Source organism: Malurus melanocephalus, unplaced genomic scaffold, assembly GCF_030028575.1.
Source record: "Malurus melanocephalus ecotype Western Australia unplaced genomic scaffold, MMel_1.1 scaffold_13, whole genome shotgun sequence".
NCBI lineage: Eukaryota > Metazoa > Chordata > Aves > Passeriformes > Maluridae > Malurus > Malurus melanocephalus.
In genome coordinates this window covers 979,233-999,839 of record NW_026623245.1, presented here as the reverse complement: position 1 = coordinate 999,839, position 20,607 = coordinate 979,233, and the positions used below count along the sequence as shown (strand labels likewise).

General features: G+C 48.1%; 3 protein-coding genes across 3 annotated transcripts; 1 reads left to right on the top strand and 2 right to left on the bottom strand.

Moving 5' to 3' along the window:
- The first annotated feature begins 6 nt into the window (after positions 1-6).
- Positions 7-3,149, top strand: GPR75 (G protein-coupled receptor 75). The gene has a single exon (XM_057382032.1). It carries the CDS (start codon positions 11-13, stop codon positions 1,520-1,522), a length of 1,512 nt encoding a protein of 503 aa, XP_057238015.1. The 5' UTR covers positions 7-10; the 3' UTR covers positions 1,523-3,149.
- A 1,350-nt stretch (positions 3,150-4,499) lies between these two features.
- On the bottom strand, positions 4,500-8,094 carry LOC130582994 (toll-like receptor 2). The gene has a single exon (XM_057382020.1). It carries the CDS (start codon positions 8,092-8,094, stop codon positions 5,479-5,481), a length of 2,616 nt encoding a protein of 871 aa, XP_057238003.1. The 3' UTR covers positions 4,500-5,478.
- Positions 8,095-12,583: 4,489 nt separating this feature from the next.
- On the bottom strand, positions 12,584-20,601 carry ERLEC1 (endoplasmic reticulum lectin 1). Its single transcript, XM_057381987.1, has 14 exons — positions 20,505-20,601; positions 19,873-19,977; positions 19,701-19,781; positions 19,184-19,261; positions 18,995-19,058; positions 17,879-17,919; positions 15,958-16,181; positions 14,739-14,868; positions 14,266-14,427; positions 13,921-13,980; positions 13,699-13,823; positions 13,236-13,313; positions 12,963-13,038; positions 12,584-12,822 (listed from the first exon to the last, which is right to left on the bottom strand). Exons 2-14 carry the CDS (start codon positions 19,933-19,935, stop codon positions 12,751-12,753), a joined length of 1,254 nt encoding a protein of 417 aa, XP_057237970.1. The 5' UTR covers positions 19,936-19,977; positions 20,505-20,601; the 3' UTR covers positions 12,584-12,750.
- Between the last annotated feature and the right edge of the window lie 6 nt (positions 20,602-20,607).

Here is a 20,607-nt window from a genome sequence, read left to right as displayed (position 1 = left end):
GCCGGGCGGGATGAATGGGTCGGCGCGGCTGCCGGCCGGGCCCGCGGAGCAGCTGGGCGCGAACGGCAGCGGCCCCGCGGAGCTGCGGGAGGCCACCCACGCCGCCACGCTGGCCGCCTGCGCCTCCCTGCTGGCGCTCGTCTTCTGCCTGGGCTCCTACGGCAACCTCATCGTGCTGCTCTCCTTTTTCGACCCGGCCCTCCGGAAATTCCGCACCGACTTCGACTTCATGATCCTCAACCTCTCCTTCTGCGACCTCTTCATCTGCGGCGTGGCCGCCCCCATGTTCGCCTTCGTCCTGTTCTTCGGCCCGGCCCGCGGMGTGCCGGGCACCTTCTGCTTCACCTTCCACCTGACCAGCTCGGGCTTCATCATCATGTCTCTCAAGACGGTGGCGGTGATCGCGCTGCACCGGCTGCGGGTGGTTCTGGGCAAGCACCCGCACCGCGCCGCCTCCGCGCCCCGCTCGCTGCTGCTCACGCTGCTGCTCTGGGCCGCCAGCTTCACCCTGGCCACCATGGCCACGCTGCGCACCCGCGGCTCCCGCCTCTGCCTGCCCATGGCCGGCCTGCCCAGCGGCCAGGGCAAGCTCATYCTCTACCTCTACGTCACCGACTTCATCTGCTGCGTGGCCGTCGTGTCCGTGTCCTACGTGATGATCGCCCGGGCCCTGCGCAGGAACGCGCGGGCGAGGAATTGCCCGCCTGCGGTGGCCGTGGGTACCGCCAGGGCTCAGCCCTTCGTGGGGCCCGGGACCGTGCCTGCCCTRTACAGAAGCCAGAGCTGCGCCAAGCCGCCCCACGGCCACGCCARGCTGGCTGGCCACCACCCGCTGGCCTCAGCGGTCAACCTGGCCACGGCCAAAGACTCCAGGGCGGTGGTGACSTGCGTGGTCATCGTGCTCTCCGTSCTGCTGTGCTGCCTGCCCTTGGGCATCTCCCTGGTGCAGGACATGCTGTCCAGCAGCGGTGGCTTTGTGCTCTACCAATTTGAGCTGTGTGGGTTTACCCTCATTTTTTTCAAATCGGGATTAAATCCTTTTCTGTATTCCCGCAACAGCGCGGGGCTGCGGAGGCGAGTGCTCTGGTGCCTGCAGTACGTGGCCCTGGTYTTCTGCTGCAAGCACAAGACGAGGCTTCGAGCCGTGGGCAAAGGCAGCCTGGAGGTCAACAGGAACAAGTCGTCCCACCACGAGACCAACTCGGGCTACATGTTGTCCCCAAAGCCTCAGAAGAAAGGCTTGGAGCAGGCGTGCGGCGCCAGCCACTCCAAGGACAGCGTGCTGAGTCCCAAGGTGTCCGCGGGGCAGCAGCACTACGGGCAGAGCAGCTCGACCCCCATGAACACGCGTGTCGAGCCCTACTACAGCGTGTACAACAGCAGCCCCTCGGCGGAGGTGAGCACCCCGCACAGCCTGCAGCCCGCGGGACCCGCCTTCGCCTTCGCACAGCCCTCCGTGCCCGCGCTCCATCGCTCCGGCGGCGCCGTGCCCAGCAGGTACATCCCGCTGCCCTCCGYGTAGCCTTGGCAAAGGGTGCCCACCTTCCTCACCCTGCTCTGGCTTGGGGAGGAATTGCTCCAAACTCCCATGATACTGCTGCCAGTGAATAAAACCGCCGTTCCCGTTTGCACTGAAGCTGTCGCCTCCGTGACGTGGCTTTGGAGTTTCTGTGGCGAGCCAACAAGGGGGATATTTGAGATTTGTGTTTGGAATTGTTACACAAGGGTGGTTTTGTTACTAAATATTAATGAGGGCAAGTAAAAACAAGTAAATGCCGTRACTATGCGATKGGTTTTGTCACAAGGCCAGGTTGGACCGGGCTCAGAGCAACCTGGGAAGRGAAGGTGCCCCTGCCCATGGCAGAGGATRGAACTGGATCATCTTTAAGGTCCCTTCCAACSCATTCTRTGATAAGGCAGAGTATTATAAATACCTTGTATTTTCAGGAAGGAAGAATTGGGGAGATGCTTGGTATTATTTGAGTTTAAACTCTTTGCGTTGCAGAAGGTTGGAATAATCAATGTTATTCTGTAATAACAAGAGTTCTTTCTCTTCACGGGTGAAACCTTGGTTCTGTTAAGGTAAATGGCAAAATTTCCATGAAGTAACTGAAGTTCRGGATTTCACTCTTGGCTTCTTCTAGTGGGATAAGGCTTTGTTTAGTCAGTGTTATATTTCCCCTGGGGAAGGACATTTGGTAAGTGTGGCACTGCAATAAATCTCTGCAGTATATATGTTAATATCTGCTGGACATTGATTTTAATGATGGTGGCATTATGTATACCAGAGTAATTTGGACGAGTATTTTATATCTGATAGAAATAGCCATGCAATACCTAATTATTTGCATTACTTGAGGATAAAGATGAATTTTGCAATATTACGGGACTGATAGACCAGGAGGAGCACAGTCACCTCTGGAATTCCCAGCTGGTCAGCTGTTAGGCAAAGAGCTGTGTTGCTGCTTGCTCTTTTGCCCATGACTTTGTATCAATTGGGATTTGGCTATTCCTGACAGGCAGAACTGTCAGCTGTTAACATTATTAAAACCAGAATGACAAGTTTTTGAGGTTTTGTTAAGAAGTCTAACATCAGTTTTGATTTCATCTGTCTGCTTAGGAATTTTGTCTGTTGATCCACACAGCAAGGAAATAAGTGAAATATTTGTGTTTATAAAACCACCCATTTGTGTTGTCACTTGTGGGAATTCCATGGGAGACAGAACAATTCAGGGGCATTTAAATTCCTGACAGTTCTTGCTCTGAGTGTCCTGATCTCTTCCAAACAAGCAATCACCTTTCAGCTTCTGTGGACTTCAGCAGAGCCTCAGTGTCTCCARAATAATTGTGCTACAGACTTTTGATGCCTTGCTATAGGAAAATGCCACATCTTTAGGAAAATGACAGTGATGGGAWGGTGATTTGTTACTTTAGAAACACAAAATGTCCACATTGCTCTGTGTGAGTTTTTGGTTCAGGCTTTTTGTTGACTAAACTGTTTTCAAGATTCTTCTGGAATACTGTTCTTTGTTTAACACTGAACATGAATTAATTTTGAATAATTCAAACCAGCTTTCTTGCAATAAAACCAGTGTGAACAACTTTCTAACACAAATGTAAGTTGAAATTATTTCCTTAAGTATTTTCTCTCTGCCCAGATGTTTTTTTTTTTCTCTAAATGAATAGTGTGGTTCTTTCTTAACTGAGTATGAAAGATAACTCAATAGTCTTGTTTGGCTGTTCTGTATTTGAATTTCTCTTGAGTACAAATTGTACGGGAGGGAAAAATGAAGCAGTTTGGGGGTTTGCTGTGTGTATGTGCAATTCTCCTGTGCCTTTAGATCACATGAACTTCATCACACATTTCAAAATTAAACTACTCACACCTCATAAATCATTTGAATAGTCACGTGGGGGCTAGGCAAGAAGGGTCCAAGCAGGAGGGTTTATTGCCTTTTGTGATGTGTTATTAAGACAAAAAAACTGAAGTCCCATCAGAGTTCTTTATAATTTGCTCTTTGTTAACTCCTGGTGCCAGGTGTGCTCTTAATACCACCTGTGTCTTAACACTGTATTGTTCATCTGTACACTGTCATGGTGCCAGATRGGAAAGTGCAACACCTTTGAATCTGCAGAAGGAACAAAGCCTCATTTAAGTTGCCAGCTGTACTAAATAACTGTTTTTTGAGAGGTTTATGGATGTAATCGATAGCTGTAAAGTAAATAAATCAGTATCCATAGAATATATTGATAAGTAAATCGAGATTGGATTTTGAAAACAAGTACAACTTTGCAGTCAATCATGAACTGAAATAATCAAATTTTTGATARAATATTTGGTTTAGACTCTTCTGTAGTATAATTTCTAATTTTTTTTCCCCTTAGCCCCTTCTTTCAGAAACCTGCTGAGCACAGAACCAGTAAAGAACCAGTAAAGAGTCACTGCAATTTTAAAAAGCAGCGATGGAATTGAGAGGGAAGTAGCGGAATGTGGAGGTAGAAAATTCGTGGGAAGAGAGGAAGTGAGAAATATGATCACTGAGTGGTTTAGAAAGAGGAAAGCATAAAGGTTACTAGAAAAACAGCTGATTAATTACTTGGGACTCATTAATCTCATTAACAAGTGACTTCTGGTAGCTTAAATGAACAAAAAATGTGGGAAATATTTTTATAAATAACAGTCTTTTTAAGCCCTAGATCTCTGTGGTGATAAGAGTTGGCTTTTTCAGCTGCTGGCCTGCAGGGCTGTGGTTATTATCCTCAATATTTAAAACCTCAAAGCTGTTCATGCCAAAACATTTTGCTGAGAATAGGTGGGTTTGCACCAAATTCTAAGAGATCTCTGTAAATGAAGACGTTTGTTTCATGTTCACCTTTTGGCAGCAAATATGTTGGTATTGGTTTTATTTTGTCACAGTCATGTCAATTTGTCATTGCTAATTCACTTTCAAGAGTCTGTGTTCCAAACATGTTGCACTTCTGCATTCCTGCATCTGGGATCTTCTGCTGGGAAGTTGTTTGGGTTTGCTCATCATAGGAGCAAGTCCAGGTCATGCTAAACCAAATGATTTGTCCTCTTGTGGTGTTTATTTTCTGTCACAGTCTGTTGGTTTCCCTTGAACGTGAAAGTTAGATCAGCTGAAGTTCTTTTGTTTTTTCCCAAGCACAATAAATAAAATTATCAAGTGGTGAAGGCAAGGTGAGGAGAAGGGCCATGCACTGAACCCATTAGAAATGGGTCAAGGTGGCTGTGTCAAGTGGAACTTTCCTAAATCTAAACAATAATGTACAGAACCTGCTTATTCCTCAGGGATGTGCGATTAAACAAAGCTCACCACAGTTATTTAACAGCAGAAACCAATACACTCAGCTGGTTCTTTTTGTATTGTCTGGTTGTATATTTTATTTTGTACTTAAAAAACATTTTCAAGTCTCATCTCTTCCAGCAGTCACTGAACCCAAAGTCTGTAGCAGTGTGGGTTTGGCCTCTCCYAGAGGGCTAAATTAAGTAAATCTTCAATCATTTCTTGCCAGATCAGGCAAGGAGCTGCTCCCTGTGTGGCGGTGTGGTTTGTGGCTCTCTTACCTCCACAGAGTGTTCCTGCCTTACGCTGTCCCAGAACCAGGAAACTTTGCTCCAGTCCTAAGACACTGCTCACTGCCACCACCTCGAGAAGGCAGCAAGGACATGCAGTGTGACCCGAGCTGTTCTTGCTTTCAGGTGACATCCACAGCACTTAGAGAAATGCTGGAAATAGCTGGAGAAATTCAAGCATCCAAGGCTTTTATCAGCACTCTGGCCTCATCCCTTCAGGATCCTTTATCAGTGGGGATAATGGGCGTGCTGCAGTCCCACTGGGAGTCTCTCCTGGGGCTGATCCAGACAAACCCCTTGCCATCTCAGCAGCCATTGAAGGRAGTAAATGCTTTTATTGGACCACAGGCTTCCCAGTCACAGCCCTCACAGTTCCCTGGGTCTCATTCCAGCTCCTGCATTTCCAGAGCAGATCCATTCTCTGCTCTCACCAGCGGCTCGTTGGTGGTTTTTAGGACAGCTTTTAGCTGATGCCAGAACATCTTCTGCTTGTGTTCCTCAGGGCTCCACTTCAAGTAGGTTTTCCTTCTCAGCAGTTTCCTGAGTTTGCTGAACTTCTGTGGGATGCTGTGGGGCGGGAGGTCTTCCAGCACGATCATGATCAGGGAATCCAGGTTTTCATTCAGGACCCGGTGCTCGGCAAAATACAGCTCATACTGGCACCAGCAGCTGTTCACGAAGCTGGGYGAGAGAACAAAAAGCACCTTATGGCTGTTCTCTATGCAGTAAAAAATGTTGCCAAGCACGGGGTGCCCTGGTTTGAAATCCCTCTCGTGGTAACATATCTTGAAGCCSTCGTTTTCCAGCTTTTCCAGCAGCATCTCTTTGGTCCAGTCAGCATCGTGCTCGCTGTACGAGATGAAGGCGTCGAAGAGCTTGTTCTCYGGCCTCTTGTCGTACTGCTTCCTCTTGGCCATGCACCAGTACCAGCCCATCCTGATGTACCAGGGCCCGTCCAGGCGCCAGCAGAGCGCTGTCAGGGCCAGCACGGCCAGGCCAGCGGCACCAGCGGTCACGGCCAGCTGGACACCCAGCGAGCAGCGCAGCAGCGTCAGCCGGCTGCTGCTCACCAGGGAGCCCCGGCGCTCCGGGGGGAAGCTGCACCTCACAGCCTCCCTGCCCCTGATCTCCAGCTGGGGCTCGTGGATGTAGACGTTCACGAACCAGTACAGGTCGCAGGTACAGAAAAAATGCTCCCCTTGGACAGTCAGGACCCTGAGGCTCGTCAGAGGGCCGAAGGTCTCCTCCACAATGGTCGTGATGGCGTTGTCGCTGATGTCCAGCTCGACCAGAGAAGGTGGGAGAGAGTCACGCTGCAGAAAGGAGATCTTATTCCCCGATAAGTTAAAATACTTGAGCCCTGGGAGGGATTTYCCAAAGGCATCAGGCAGCTCTGGGATCAGGTTGTGGCTGCTGTCCAGGCTGGTCAGGGCAGGAAGGCGGCCGGTGAGCTCCAGCTGCTTGATCAGGTTCCCAGAAACATTGAGGTRTTCCAGCTTCTCCAGGGCATCAGTTAAGGACAACACCTTCACCTTGTTTTTACTAAAATCACATTCTTTTAAGGCTGWTGGGAAATACTCAGCATGCATATCTGTAATTTTGTTACTCTGAATCTTAAATGTTGTTAAGGTGGAGAGGGATTTCAGAGTGGGGGGGATGACTCTGATGCCATTGTTGCTGATGTCGAGATGCCGCAGGGAGGAGGGGAAATTGGGAAGTGCAGAAATGTGGTTGCTGCTRAGGTCCAGAAATAACAGTTCTTCCRCTGTGTCAGCAAACCACTCCGGCAGCTCCACAATGGAGCAGTTGGACATTCCCAGGTGTTTCACTYTCCCAGGAAGGCTTTCAATGGGTGTCCCAACCTCTTTCCTGACAAAGGAGATGGCGTTGATGTGTACAGTTCCAGGGGGAGGGAGACACGTTGGAAGTGCATTCCCACTGTCTGAAAATGCTGTGTAGATGAAGTGGTTTCCTTGAACATGCATTTTTTCCAAGTTAAACAGTTTTTGAGCGAAAGTTAGGGGTATTTGGCTGATGTTGGTGAAGGACAAATCAATTTCCCTGATGCTGGAAGGGAGGCACAGCGTATCCAGGTTGTTGATGGGGTTGTTGCTCATGTTTAGGAACAAAAGCTGATGGGATGGGAAGTTACAGAAGGACTTGGGATCCAGGATGTTAATGGTTATCTTGTTGGAGCTGGCATCKATAGACAGCGTGTTTTCCATTGGGTAGAACAGGGAAAACAGTGACAGAAGATCCATTTCCACGTTGTTGTGACTGATGTCAAGCTCCAAAATCCTGCCCAGCTGAGCTCGGCAGAGATTCTCATCCAGTTTTAACATCAGCTCTTCCGCGGTGAGGTTGCTGTGGGACAGGTCGAGTATCCCGTTGGTGGGAATTCCGCAGAGGCTGGGCTCGGGTGTGGCTGTGGGAGGGGCYGTTGTGTTCCTCTCTCCCTTCCGAAGAAGATTCTCTGTGCCTCTCCTGAGCCTGGGGTTAAGGATTTGCCGGAGAGACAGAACTCTGGAATGTGGCAGCTCCTCGGTGGRAGCAGAAGGTTCCGGAGCAGCCCCTGAGGTTTTGTCAGAATTCTTGGAAAGCTGCAAAGACCCCGGAGCTTTGCCAGCAGGTGAGAGCTTCAGGTGGGGTGGGAGATCTGACAGAAGCAGCTTCTCATCATTAAATGACAAATCCACAGAAATCAGGTTGAGCAGACTCTGAAACGCTCCAGGCTCAACATCCCTGATCCGATTATAGGAAAGGTCCAGAACTTCCAGCCTGTCAAATCCTTCCAAGTCTCTCTGGGTAATTTTCTCAATAACATTATGTGAGAAATTGAGAGTTCTTGCTGTTTTTGGAGCTTGTGCTTCTGAGACAGAGGAGAGGTTTGAATAGGAGTAGTTATAAACCAGGAAGGCTGGAGGTGCTAGGAATCCCTGTGCTCCGCTGAGTAAGAAAGGAATGAAGCAGAAATGAAGGTAGCCAGGAAGGATCCTCATCCTGGAGGAAAGAAATGTCAGTCCATCATTATAATATTTTAAAGATTACCCCTAAAAAATGATCCTCATTTACTCACAACTCCAGAAATTGTTTCATTAATTGTATCCATGAATCCCTTTTTATATACCAAAATAAAACACATCTTACTTCGGAGTAAGAGAGACAGAGAGACCATCAAGCATGATTTGAAAGAAAGCACTATTCATTTGAAGTCATRGTCGATAAAGTCTGAATTATTTTTTCTTTCTTTTCTTTCCCAGGCAGCCTCTGCAATACCATCTTCCCTCTGCACAATCTGAACTGCCCTTCATGGCTCCGTGGGACTCAGGTTTTATGGCTCCCATATGTGCACGACAACCAGGTAAGTCTGACCCCTCCAAAACCTGTTCAGCCACTTCAGTGATGTGCCAGGGAGCCCCAGGTGACTGTGTGACCATGGATCTTCCCCGATCCCACCTGCCAAGGGTTCACAGTGGCCATTTGTTTGGCCTTACCCGTCAGTCTGTTTGGAAGTGGGATATGGAAGGCTTGTCTGAGGCAGCCAGGAGAGCTCCCTGCCCGCATTCCCAGTGTCGGGARTGTCCCTGCCCGGCTCCAGTCCTGCCCAGGTCCCTGTCACGAGTCCCTGACCCCGCTGCTCCAAGCCGTGTCTTTATTCCCTGCAAAGGCAGGTGCACAGCTCCAGGKGAGTGACCTGTGTCACCACGGTCCCCTTTGCTGCCCACCGGGCTTGGGCCACCAGCTTCAGCTGAAGAGAAGGGATGTCAGTGACTTCCCAGCTCTGTCCCCCACTGCCAGCAGGACCCCASCCCACCCCACATCCCTCAGGAACAGCCAGCACAGAGGCGGGCAAGCCACGAACCCCCAGGGTGTGAAAAGCATCGCGGGTTTATCGCACAGCTCGCTCCTGCTCCCAGCCACCCTCCCATCCTCTGAGCCCCTGTACCTGCTCTCCTGGGCTCTCCTGGGCTCTCCTGGGCTCTCCTCCCTCGCCTTCTGCTGCCTCCGGTGCCTTTTGTGGAGCTGGGAGCAGATCGAGCCGGGTTGGGGCATCCCCGGGACTGCCCAGCCTCGCCCCCTGCCCTGTGCCCGGGAGGAGGAGGAGGTGGTGCCGGAGATGATCCTCCCCGATGAAATCTGTCAAGTTTTCCCCATCGCGCTGCTCGTTGCCCAACCCACTTTCTAGGGGGAAATAGAAAGGTGGAAGTAGCTCGTTTAGTGCATCACAGTGTTGTCCCGAGGGTTTGCTCCTGCCTCAGCATCACACGTGGGGRGGAAAACTGAAAACCCCTATTCAGCAAGGAGTGCGTGGGTTGGCCAGAGTTCAGCAGGGACAGACTGCACACCTTGGGAGCCTGGAATGCCCAGGGAGCTCGGAGTGCTGCCCTCAGGGGGACATGGAGCAAAGGATGGAGCAACACGGTGCTGCTGTGGTCAAGCTCCATCAAAAACAGCACAGCTCAGGAACAGAGCCAAGGAATGATCCAAACAAAGCTGAACTTGGCTTCATTAATCAAAAAATCAGGTTGCTTGTGCTATTATCCCATGCTRATGCGACCAAAGTCACTCAAACTCCTCATAACCATGAAATGACATTAACTGTAATTCACCTTTGCCCCTCCCTCGAAGAAAATAATGTAAAAACAGCTCCAAGTGGGGAGGGAGGTTGGAGGAGAGGCCATCATACATTCTGGTATCAGTTAATGGGACGAACCCATCCCTGCCCCACAGGGACACTGGGTAAGAACCTTACTGTAAGTTATTACCTGGAGCTTTCACTGGGATCAGAGCTTGCCTTTATATCACTTCCAATGTTTTTTTCTACTCTTTCGCAAACACCAGTGACTGGAAACTCACACAGCAGCCCAGAGGCCCCTCTGTCCAGCCCTGGGGGCTGGAAAACCCAAGGTGGTTTATGTTGTCTGTCTGGTCTGACCAGRCACTTTCCTGCCGCAGCAGGTTCTGGGAATTGCCCTGCAGTCATCTGTTCTCCGGACAGATTCCAACCTGCTTTGATAAGAGGGACAGGAAATTGGTAAAGTGGAATATGTCAGGGGAAATGTTTGCTCCTGCTGTCAATGTGGGGCCTGTGGTTGGACAATTCTCCATCTAAATACAATGCGGCTGCTCATGGTCCTCAGGCTGTGCTTCCCTTTGGGAATATGGGACAGCTACATCCTAGCACAGGGGGCAGGAATCCCAGGGAGAGTCAATCATGGTTGGAAGGGACAAAGTTAAAAGGGCAGTTTTTTTTGTACAAGCACAGTTATTCCACCACCACACTGTGCTGGAATTATTCTGGCATTTGTTTTATCCAACACCTTCTCTGTGTAATTTTTTTTAACCAGCCCCTTATTTGGGAATTTGAGGAAAAAGGAAGAACCAAGAAAGGTTTTAGTGAGCAAAGGAAGTCCACACCATGTGGCAGAGAGCAGGACCAGTGATCTAATTCCCAAAACCGGTCATGTGCCACTTCAGTCTCTCTTTGCAGGGGACGTTTTTTGTGCACTGGAAATGTAATTTAAAGGAGAGCTTAACCTGCACAGGAGCTGCCCAAATCCAGAGAGGATCAGCACCAGCTGACCAGCAGTTTCTCTTATTAAGGTAGGCTTGGATGTAGTGCTAGAGAAAAACGTGTGACATTTATGGCCTGGAAATGCACTTGAGACAGCTCCACCTGCTAAAGGTGTAGGAGCACCCCTTTGTCAGCTGCTGGTCAGGAAGAGCTGGGAGAGGAGGGGAAGCAAAGCCTATTCCTTCTGGAGGTGGATGTGGGTGCTGGGGCAGCCCCGATGCAGGGCAGGAATAGCTGTGAGCGTGGAGCTTCCTGTGCAAGGGGAAGTGGAGGCTGAGGAGCACGGGTTTGGCAAGAGCCTGTTGGCTCAYGCCATGGCAAAAGCTGCTCTTGGTGGGCACCAGGTGCTGTGGCTGCTGAGTCAGGGATGTGCTTCCCCCTCCCACCAGGGAGTTCCCTCCCGGGAGGGGAATTCTGACATTCCACGAAGTAACTATTCTCAGCTTGCCCTCTGATCTAATCACCGCAAGGAGGGATGTGCAGGAAGGGTGAGTGTGTTGTGCTCCTTTCCCTGGCACAGCCTGAGGGATGCTGAGGCACCCAGGGCTGGGTGGCACCAGCTTCTCCTCAGAGCAGCCTTGATTCTAAAGAAAACCATCCCAAGGGATCATCCGGAGCTGTAACAAGGGGATGCAGCCACCCCCTYGCACAGGCAGCAGAAGGTGAATTGTTTTAATAATTATTTCTCACTCTGTGCTTGCTGCTGGGGCCTGAGGGAGCGATGCYTCTGGCACACAGGACCTCATACCTCAGGAGAAAATTGGCCCAGCTGTGGCTGTTCAGGGGAGTAAAAGAAGGAAGTTACGGATCTGAAGTCTGGAGAACACTGGTTTTAATGTCTTCTCTTCCTAAAGGCTCCTGGATTAGAACTTGGGTAACTTCTTGCTTGTTTACGTTTCCTTGTTTAGCTTTCCACAGGAAAGCTGGGAACAGTAGAATCTGGCTACAAGRCTTTTCCATGGGGAAGTAATCAATGCAGAAGACTCTTCCCCCTTTCCAGCTCCCTCCGCCACCTTGCTGAGCCTCAGAAATCAGGATATGAGCAACAACAACCATTAGTTTAAATGCCAAATCATGCTGCTGCTGCTGCRTGGGTTTTCTGCACAGTGAGACACTAAAACAGGTTCCTGTTGCAACAGTCCAGCAGCCCAGGGGGTATTTTGGGCAGCATTCTGGGTATTTTGGGCCCACTCATCTGCCACATGGATGGCAGGTTCCGTCTCACAGGCGTCAGAAATTCCTGTGCCTTGCACAAGGGCTGCAGAAAGAGGAAATGTGCGGGCACATGGAAGTGACCAACGGATATTGTTGCTACAGCCTCAAACATTCAAAGCTCTGCTGGGTGTTGGCCACTACAGACTTTTTTTATCTATTTGAAAACAACTCTTTAAAAAATATAACATAAATCTACTTCAGATCGTGCTGCCAGCAATCCCTCCCAAATTACTTCTAGGAATGTCTAATGCCAGCAGATTAAAACTTCCCAAATGTCTTTTGCAAGGCAGATACACCACAGGGTAGCAAGAAGGATGTTCAGCAAAATAATTGTATGAAGATGAACCCTATGGTGTTAAATATAAATAAATACACGGGATGTCCTGGGAAGCAGCCCAGAAATAGCAGCTGAAGAGGGGTAAGGTACAAGGACAGGAGAACATAGTTCCCAGCAGACAGAGTGACAACATTGGTGAAATTGTTGGAGAAAGCAGGAACAGTAGGAAACCCGTAAGTGGTGGTGTGGCTCCTGAGCAGGAAGTGTTGGCTTCACCTTTTCCTTCTGYTGGCAGCTGAACTGCTCCCTTGAAGCTTCAGTTGTTATTGTGCCTTTTCTGAGTTGAGTTTACACCTTAAGGATGCTGCCGCCGAGGGTGGAACATGTCACACACGAGCCAAGCAGGAAGTGCAAGACAAGGTTTTAATCATTAAAAGTTTATCAATAAGCTCTTATATACACATAGTTATACACAAAGTGGTTCACGAGTCCCTCAGCTTGGAGAGCTGTGCTGGTGAGGCCTTTGTTAGCTCACAGACACTGTTCCCATGGGAATGCCAGGATTTGGCTTTGAGGGCTTTGCTGTCCTCAGCTGGGCACGGAGAGGAGCCCATATTCATCTGCTGTGTCCAGGATTTTACAGATCACTGGAGACTCCACCTGGAACAGAGAGACCAAACCATGAACTCAGCACTGCAGGAACCTTGGGAAGAGTCACTGGGAGGAAGGGGCCACCCTAAACATAGACCTGGAGATGTGCTCTATCACCAGTCCTGACCTCAGGGTGTCTCTGTACGTACCCCAAGGATGTATTGGCAAGAATGAGGCTCCAGCATGTAAATGGTCACAGCGTGAGGGGAGTCAGATTCTTTACATCTGAAAATAGAGGAGAAAATGGGGGTGGTTGACACAATAAGCACTATGTAACACATGTATTTCACTGCTGTCTGCAGCATTTTAGAATTTTTTTTTAAGTTAACATAATGCTTTCTGAGCTTTGTGACAACAGTAGGAGCTTTACCCCCTAACCCAGGAAACAGACACAAAACAGCACTTTGTAAAAGTTCACTTACTTCAACTTCACCGTCACCTGCCTTGGCTTGTCTGTCAAGTCACAAACATCTCCATTTCCATAGAAATGAGACACCATCCTGCCACAAAAGATCAGAAAGGAAGAGTTTGCAAATATTAAACACAATTGTTAAGCAGGCATTTCAGTGGTGCAATCCAGCACCTCATTATTGGTCAAGTATTTAATATACAAATAGTAACAAATTACACTAATGTAAGTATTATACTATTACAGATAGCAATAGATATTGTATTGCAGTTACTGCAGAAGGAGAGTCGATCAGTGTGGAAAGATTTTTCTCTGTGTCCTACCCGAAGTGCTGAATTCCTTATTTGTGATGTTGACTGGGGAGTAAATCTGAATAAGCTGCTCTTGGCAGTTTATTTTATCTGTTAATAACCCAAATTACACAGGGCTGGGCCCTGTGTTCCAGGTGTGAGAGTAGGGCAGAGTCTGGTTGGTACCTGACTGTCTGGGTGCCATCCTCTCGCAGGTAGAAAGTCCTGGCTGCATTCTTCCTTGACCACTCAATGTGCTCCTCCTTGCTCCACGTACCCACCACCACAGAGGTCTTGCCACTTTCCTTATCCTAAAAAACAAAAAGAAAAGCTGATCATTTCACTGTGTCCAGAGAATTCTATTTTCTTAACAGGAATTAAGAAAATAACAAAACTTCTTGAACTCACCTCATGGTACTGGTGAACATATTTGCCGTAGCAGAATTCATATTTCCACCAGCCAACGCCCTGGGGAGAGAAACAATCTCAGTGTTAAAAAGAACCAAACAGAACCCCTAAAACAAACAGAAGACACCAAAAAAACCCCATCCTCTTCCCTCCAGACCCTAAACCAGCTATCTGTATCTATTAGTTTATAAAAATCCTTCCCAGCTAATTCTGTTACCTAGTTTCATGTCACTGTCTGCTCAAATAAATTGAATTTCAACAGAGAAGATAAAAGCTAAATAAATACGTAAACTAGGATGTGCAACTAAGGAGTAGCTGTTTATWCCACATGGCTTTGCTGCTCACCCCGTGGAAGCAGTAGGAACCACTGAGGAATTCCTTGATGAGCTGCTCATCTGTCAGTTTGGAGATGTGGGTTGTCCCCACTGTTAACAGCTGGTGGCTCCCAACAGCCACAGGCTTGTGGATGGAAGAGAATTTCTCTTCTTTTGTTGAAGGCATTTCTTCCTGAAATTAAAGCATACAATTAAGTCCCCTGCAAAGTCTTATAAGTTATATAAAGTTACGGAACACAGAGACAAGTTGGCTTTTTCGGTCAATTTTAGCTGAAAGAAAATTCTGGTCAAGACCTTCACACCTTTGTGAACTGTAGGCTACAAAAGTTTAAATTAGTAGCCTACAGTTGTTTTGTTTTCCTTCCAAATAAGGTGAGGTACAGATGGCTTCAACAAGTTTAATGAAAGATTGACACCATCTTACAAAATGTGTTAAAATGTAGAAAATAAAGATTYTTCTATTCAAACTGAAATAAATCCTACCTCCTTAACCCTCCTAAAAGGCATCTTCAGCATTTCCTGCTGCTTCTCCAACTGTTCCAGGTTGTGGGGTTTAAGTGGGGATCCTGGCAGGGACTGGCAAAAGATGTCATTCACAGGAGAAGCCCTGAACCTGCCCAGCAAGGTAAGAACAAGTCACTGTTACACCTTCAGGTACAGGGATCAGTTCACTGCTCTGAGTTTCTGGATYTGCCGCTGCTCAGGGTGTGCAGGCACATCCCTGGCTGAACTGCCAGGTGTAGAGGGAAAGCCCTGGAGGCTGRGGCACTGCTCAGGGCTGCTTTGGGAACACACCACAGCAAAAAAGGGCATTGAACTTGAAATTTGGGTTGTGATCCCTGYGGTGACACTGGGCAGCATTCCCAGGCTGCCACCTCCACCTTTCCTTATTTACTGAGGTGACGTAAGTGGAGGGGGGGGGGGGAATGATGATCCTGAGAGTTTATTTTCAGTGTTTCCTGCTGGTGACCAGGAACCYTTCCATGCCTTCCCTTTGGAGGAGGGAGCAGCTCCAGATTTTATCCTTATCAAGCAAAGTGCCTGTGCACTTTTTATGGGTTTTTCTACCACTACAGAGGCTTAAAAGGTTCCCACAGTAAACAGGTGACAGTGCCACAGATAACAGAGTATGACCAAACCCATCCAAGTGAGAGAATTTACAGTGGATACCAAATATTTATCAATAGCAGCTTCGTAACTCCAACTGCCAAGTGTTTAAAAAATGCAGGATTTTGCCTTCAGACTTTGTGGCCTGTTTCAGATCAGGGATTAAATAYTCCCTTGTTCCAACACCTGTGTGAATCCAGGAATCCTGTCCATTATCCCTCCCTTATTTGTATGCCATATTCCCTTTGCAGTTCTCTTTACACCCCTTAGAAGATCCAAACCCTGTATGCCTGAGGCTCAGGGGATCCCTCAGAACACAGTACAATTCAGGGAATGGGTGGAAAAAAGAATCCTACACTTAATTTTCGGAAAATAATACTGAAATTGTGAATTCTTCATTTGGAAATGGCTTCTAGAGAATTCCTCATGTTGGGAGGAGCTAAAATCAAGGTTAAGGTTATGGCTGGAGAAGATACTTTTCGGTTTTATAGACTTTCAGAGTGTACACACACTGTATCAGCAGTCTTCAAATACCATGCAGATCCCTCAAGAAATCACAAACTAAGTGGAGACAGAAGTGYTCTGAGCATTGTACCTGTATTTGGGGTGGTTGCACAGCAGCGGGGTCAGGATCACCACCTCATATTCRCAGGTGGTGACTTCTGCTACGGAGAGGATCTCGTGTTTGGCCTCGGGGTGGCAGATGTACATCACTGTGCTGGACCTGGGCAGGTTCTGCCTCAGGCTGCAAGGAGTGCCATTGCCCAGCTCCACCGGGTAGTAGGGGGTCATCTGCCCTTCGATGTTTTTTGTGGGGATCTGGGTGAGGGAAAGCAACAGGTCACAACCACAGGAAAATTCCTGAGACTCCTCTGAAATGAAAAATGTTATTCGTGTGGGCAGAGCCAGCATGACTGTTAAAAACAGACCCTGTGTCAGAAACTGTTTCTGTAACATCCAGACCTGTCCTGCTGCTCACCCAGATYGTGTCTGGCCGAGCTCATCACCTGCAGCACTATGCCCCGAAGAATCCAAAACACCCCTGCAAAGTCATCCTGGCACCTGCCCTACAGCTCTCAGCACTCCCAGCCCGGACTGTTCCTTATCCAGAGGATCMCACACCACCCATGGCTGTGACAAACAAAGTTAATGGGGTGTGCACAAAGTAAAGACCACTTTGTCACACCTTCAACTGAGGACTCTTCAGGTTTGCTCCTTAGTGTTTCATCCTGCTGCTGCTCAGGACATTAATTCCCTAAAGTGGTAAAGTTCCTATCTTGGAAGCAGCTAGATTTCCTGGGTTCCCAAAGAGCACCAAACCCACAAACTGACCCTTTTTAACCCATGTTGCTTGAGCTACTGAAGGTTTTCAGTGCACAACAGATGCGATTAAAAGACAGAGGTGCTGTCTGGGGTCAGGACACTCCAGGGATCCAAGACCTTTCTGTCCTTCACCTGCTYTGGCTTTAGCCACGTCACCCTGTCCCAGGCCACTGACTCCTCCCAGAAACTGMTCCACCATGAGTGAAGACATTCATGAGATTAAAGAACCAACATGCCCTTTCCTGATAAGAGATTCCAGGAAATCCTGACACGGCAAGTGTATCATAAATATTGTCCAAGAAAAAGGCAATAAAAGCCTTCATTTCCTCTAGGCTGGAGGAAAAAAAGCTGCACTGCAAAACACTTTGTTCTCCTGGCTTTCCAAGATGCACAGCTGCCACTGCCACCAGAACAGGCCACATTCTGCCCCCAAATGACCTCCARAATTCTCCTCAGGCCTGGGTATTGCTGAGATCACTGCACAAACACCACTCTGGGCTACTCCAAACACCACAGGCACAAAAACAATCATTTCAGCATGAAAATGACAGGAAACTGGCAATACGGTCAATCCTGCTCTCACTAATTCCGAACTCCAGTGWGCTTCAGGTATTCCTATTGTTTTGCTATAGAATCAGTGACTCAGAATTGAGCTTAGGCCTAAACAAGTGGGGAAGTTCTCTAAGGGAAAAGGGAAGCACAGAGTTTTATGGGATGGGTCAGCAACTTAGCTCCATCTCTTAGGGGTTTTGTGCTGTAGGGAATTGTTAAGTAAATAGTTTGAGTATTAAGACAAAATTAACTTTCTGAGCTGGGACTGATAATTAAAAGCTAGAAAAGTGCAGCTCAGAAACAGTTCCATTTCTTGACACTCATTTTGGGAGGGGACTAATTACATCATCTCATCATTAGGTTGGATATCAGGAAGAAATTCTTCCCTGTGAGGGTGGTGAGGCCCTGGCACAGATTGCCTAGAGAYGCTGWGGCTGCCCCATCCCTGGGAGTGTCCAAGGCCAGGYTGGACRGGGCTTGGAGCAACCTGGGATAATGGAGGKTGTCCCTGCCTGTGGCAATGGGTGGAACTGGATCACCTTTAAGGTCCCTTCCAACCCAAACCCTTCTGGGATTTTATGATCATAGATAAATTGCCTTCACACTGATGGCAAAAGTTAAAATAGATGTTTTTCACTTGCCTCTTTTGCACCGTCTTTGGAATTTTCCTTCTCTTCTTGATCTAGGGAATAATTAAGAACGAGGTAAGTTTGTGTGCTTGAAATAAAATGAAAATTTTTACAGAGAAGCTCGTCTGGTTTCTGTATTTGCTGGTACTTCATACACTGCCAAGAGCAACTTGCAGGTGCAAAAGAGGAAAGAAATGAAATCACCAGTGATCTGAGACSCAGAGCAATCAGAGCAAAATACAAATCAGTTCATCTTAAAACTACCTGGAGTCGGTAGGACAGGCCAAATGCAGCCCWGACACCAAGGCAGGGCTGGAGAACATGTTACTGCAGCTGTTTGGGAAGGGTGGGAGTTGGACAGGAAACAGGCAGGTACTTTGGCAGGAGCAGCAGTTGCAAGAAAGGAAGCAGGCAAAGGACACAGGACACAATCTGCCACCTAAGCGGGAAGGGCAGAGGCACAAGAGCCTGCCAGACTCAGCTATGGTGACCTAAAGGACCATCACACTTCAATATCCAGCCCCACACAATTGGTAACTTTAATTAAACRTTCTGTGTCCTCTGCAGCAAAATGGGGCACCTCTGCACCGGCTGCAACCCRCTCACCCAGAAAGGCCAAACAAAGCAGCTTCTGAAACCCTCTYGCTTTTCAGGACTAAGATCCCCAACTGAGGGCTGCAGGCAGGAATCCAGGAATGGGATTAACAGCACTAAATCCTCCCCAAAAGACTGCAGCATTCCAGTTAATCACTGTTAGGAAAACACCGGTGCTCACCTTTTACATGCTAGCCTAGAATGAAACAAAAACCCCAACCTAGATGTTGTTTCTCTGTTCTGATTCTGTTCTTTCCATCAACTCTGATGACTGCACACTTAGTCTGTGGATTTTGAAGATTGCTTTGAACTATTTTACAGTGCTCCAAAAAATCAGTTATTCTAAACTGCTATTTGAATTTGGGGCTCAGTGACCTGATTTCCACCACAGTCCCACTTTAGGCACTTGAGTATTTCTAAAGATCTGCACCAGGATCCTTCCCTGAAAAAAGGACTCTCAAACTGGTCAGACAGGAATAATTAAACCCCAAGCAATTCACTARCATCAGCAAAATTAAATAATCTAAACCACACCTGGTTCTGACAATGGATTCTTCATTATCATATTCCCCAGGTAGTATTCCTGGATGTTTATTTTCTGCAATCAAAAGAAGGCAAAATAAACATCAGTTATCACTTTCCAAGCTTTTTTGGGGAATTCAAGTCTGCTGGAGGAGTTCAGCAGGAACATGCCAGTGGAGAAGGGGGTTGTGAGCAGCCTACCTGCCCTGTTTCCTTCTCCTCGTGGTACTGACGGATGTGTTTTCCRTGGCAGACCTCATAAGTCCAGTAAGATTCAATCTTAGAAATAAAATACATTTTAAAAATTATGTTTAGGTATCTTTACACACCGCAACCCCCCTCAAATGCTGGCTTTTGCAGCGTGAAATGCCATTAAGTGCTGGGGCAAAAGAGCACAGTGAGTAGTCTCAATAGTGGTCTCAAACAAACACATCAGAGAAAACTTGACTTTTGCACAAATAAAATACAGGAAAAAATTAAATTTAAAAAAAAAAAACAACATATTTTTCAATTCCTGTCATAGCAACCCACTTATCCCAATCCTGACATCTTCAATCACACAGAATTTTGTCAGCAATGTTAAGACATAATGTTGTGAAGACCTGTTTACAGGCTGTTTCAGACAGCTTTAGTATTTCATTTACTACCCTAAACCTTGACATGGACTGGACTATAACCTTTTAATTGGCATTTAATGAACAACACAGAAGTAACATACTCTATAGGAACAGCTGCTTTGCTTAAAGAGAGGTTCCAGCAGTTCCCCTGGAGTAGGACCTTTGTAGTCYTTTTCTTCTTCCTGCAACAGGAGGATATTTCATGACATTAAAACTGACAATATAAAGGCTCGTCTACATTTTATATTCACAGAATAACTCGCCTGAACTCACCTCATTGCCACTGGCCATCAGTGGCAGGAGACACTTGTACTTCTCTTTGTCCACAGTGGTCATGATGATATAATTATCCTCCTTGTACAGGACACCAGTCGTCGGCTGAGGAAACAACCAACCCACGGATCAGYCAGGCGGGATTGTTTAATGCTACTCATTAGAAATACCCCTGAATTGCTGAGTGGTGCTCCAGAGTACATCCTGGGATTTAATTTTACCACAAGACTGGGTTTTGGTGATTAAGATTGTCTGGGAGCTGTTTGCTGTTGGACATTCCACCTCCAGCCAGATCYCTGATCCCCTCCAGACCCCTGATCCTCTCCAAATCTTCGATCCTCTCCAAATCTCCGATCCCCTCCACATCCCCGCTCCCCTCCATGCTCCCCTCACTCCTGCTCCCCCATTCCCCGTTCATACAAAGACYTTTATTACAGCCCCCAGCTCCAGCCATCCCCCTTCACCCACAGCCCTTCCCAAGCCGTTTATCAGCACAGAATCCCCCGGGATTCTCTCCGAGCTGCCGGTCTCCCTCCGGCGGTGCGACAGCCCCACCCAAGCCCCGCTGTGCGGCGCGGAGGCTCCGACCCCCGTCCCCGGGCGGAGCGGCCGTGAGGCGCCCCGGTACCGACCAGGCTGAGCTCGGTGCCGGGCCAGTTCACCCTGAACGGGATGTCGTCGCTGAGCTGCGGGAGCGCTCGGCCGCCCTCGGCCACCGCCGCCACGGCCGCCAGG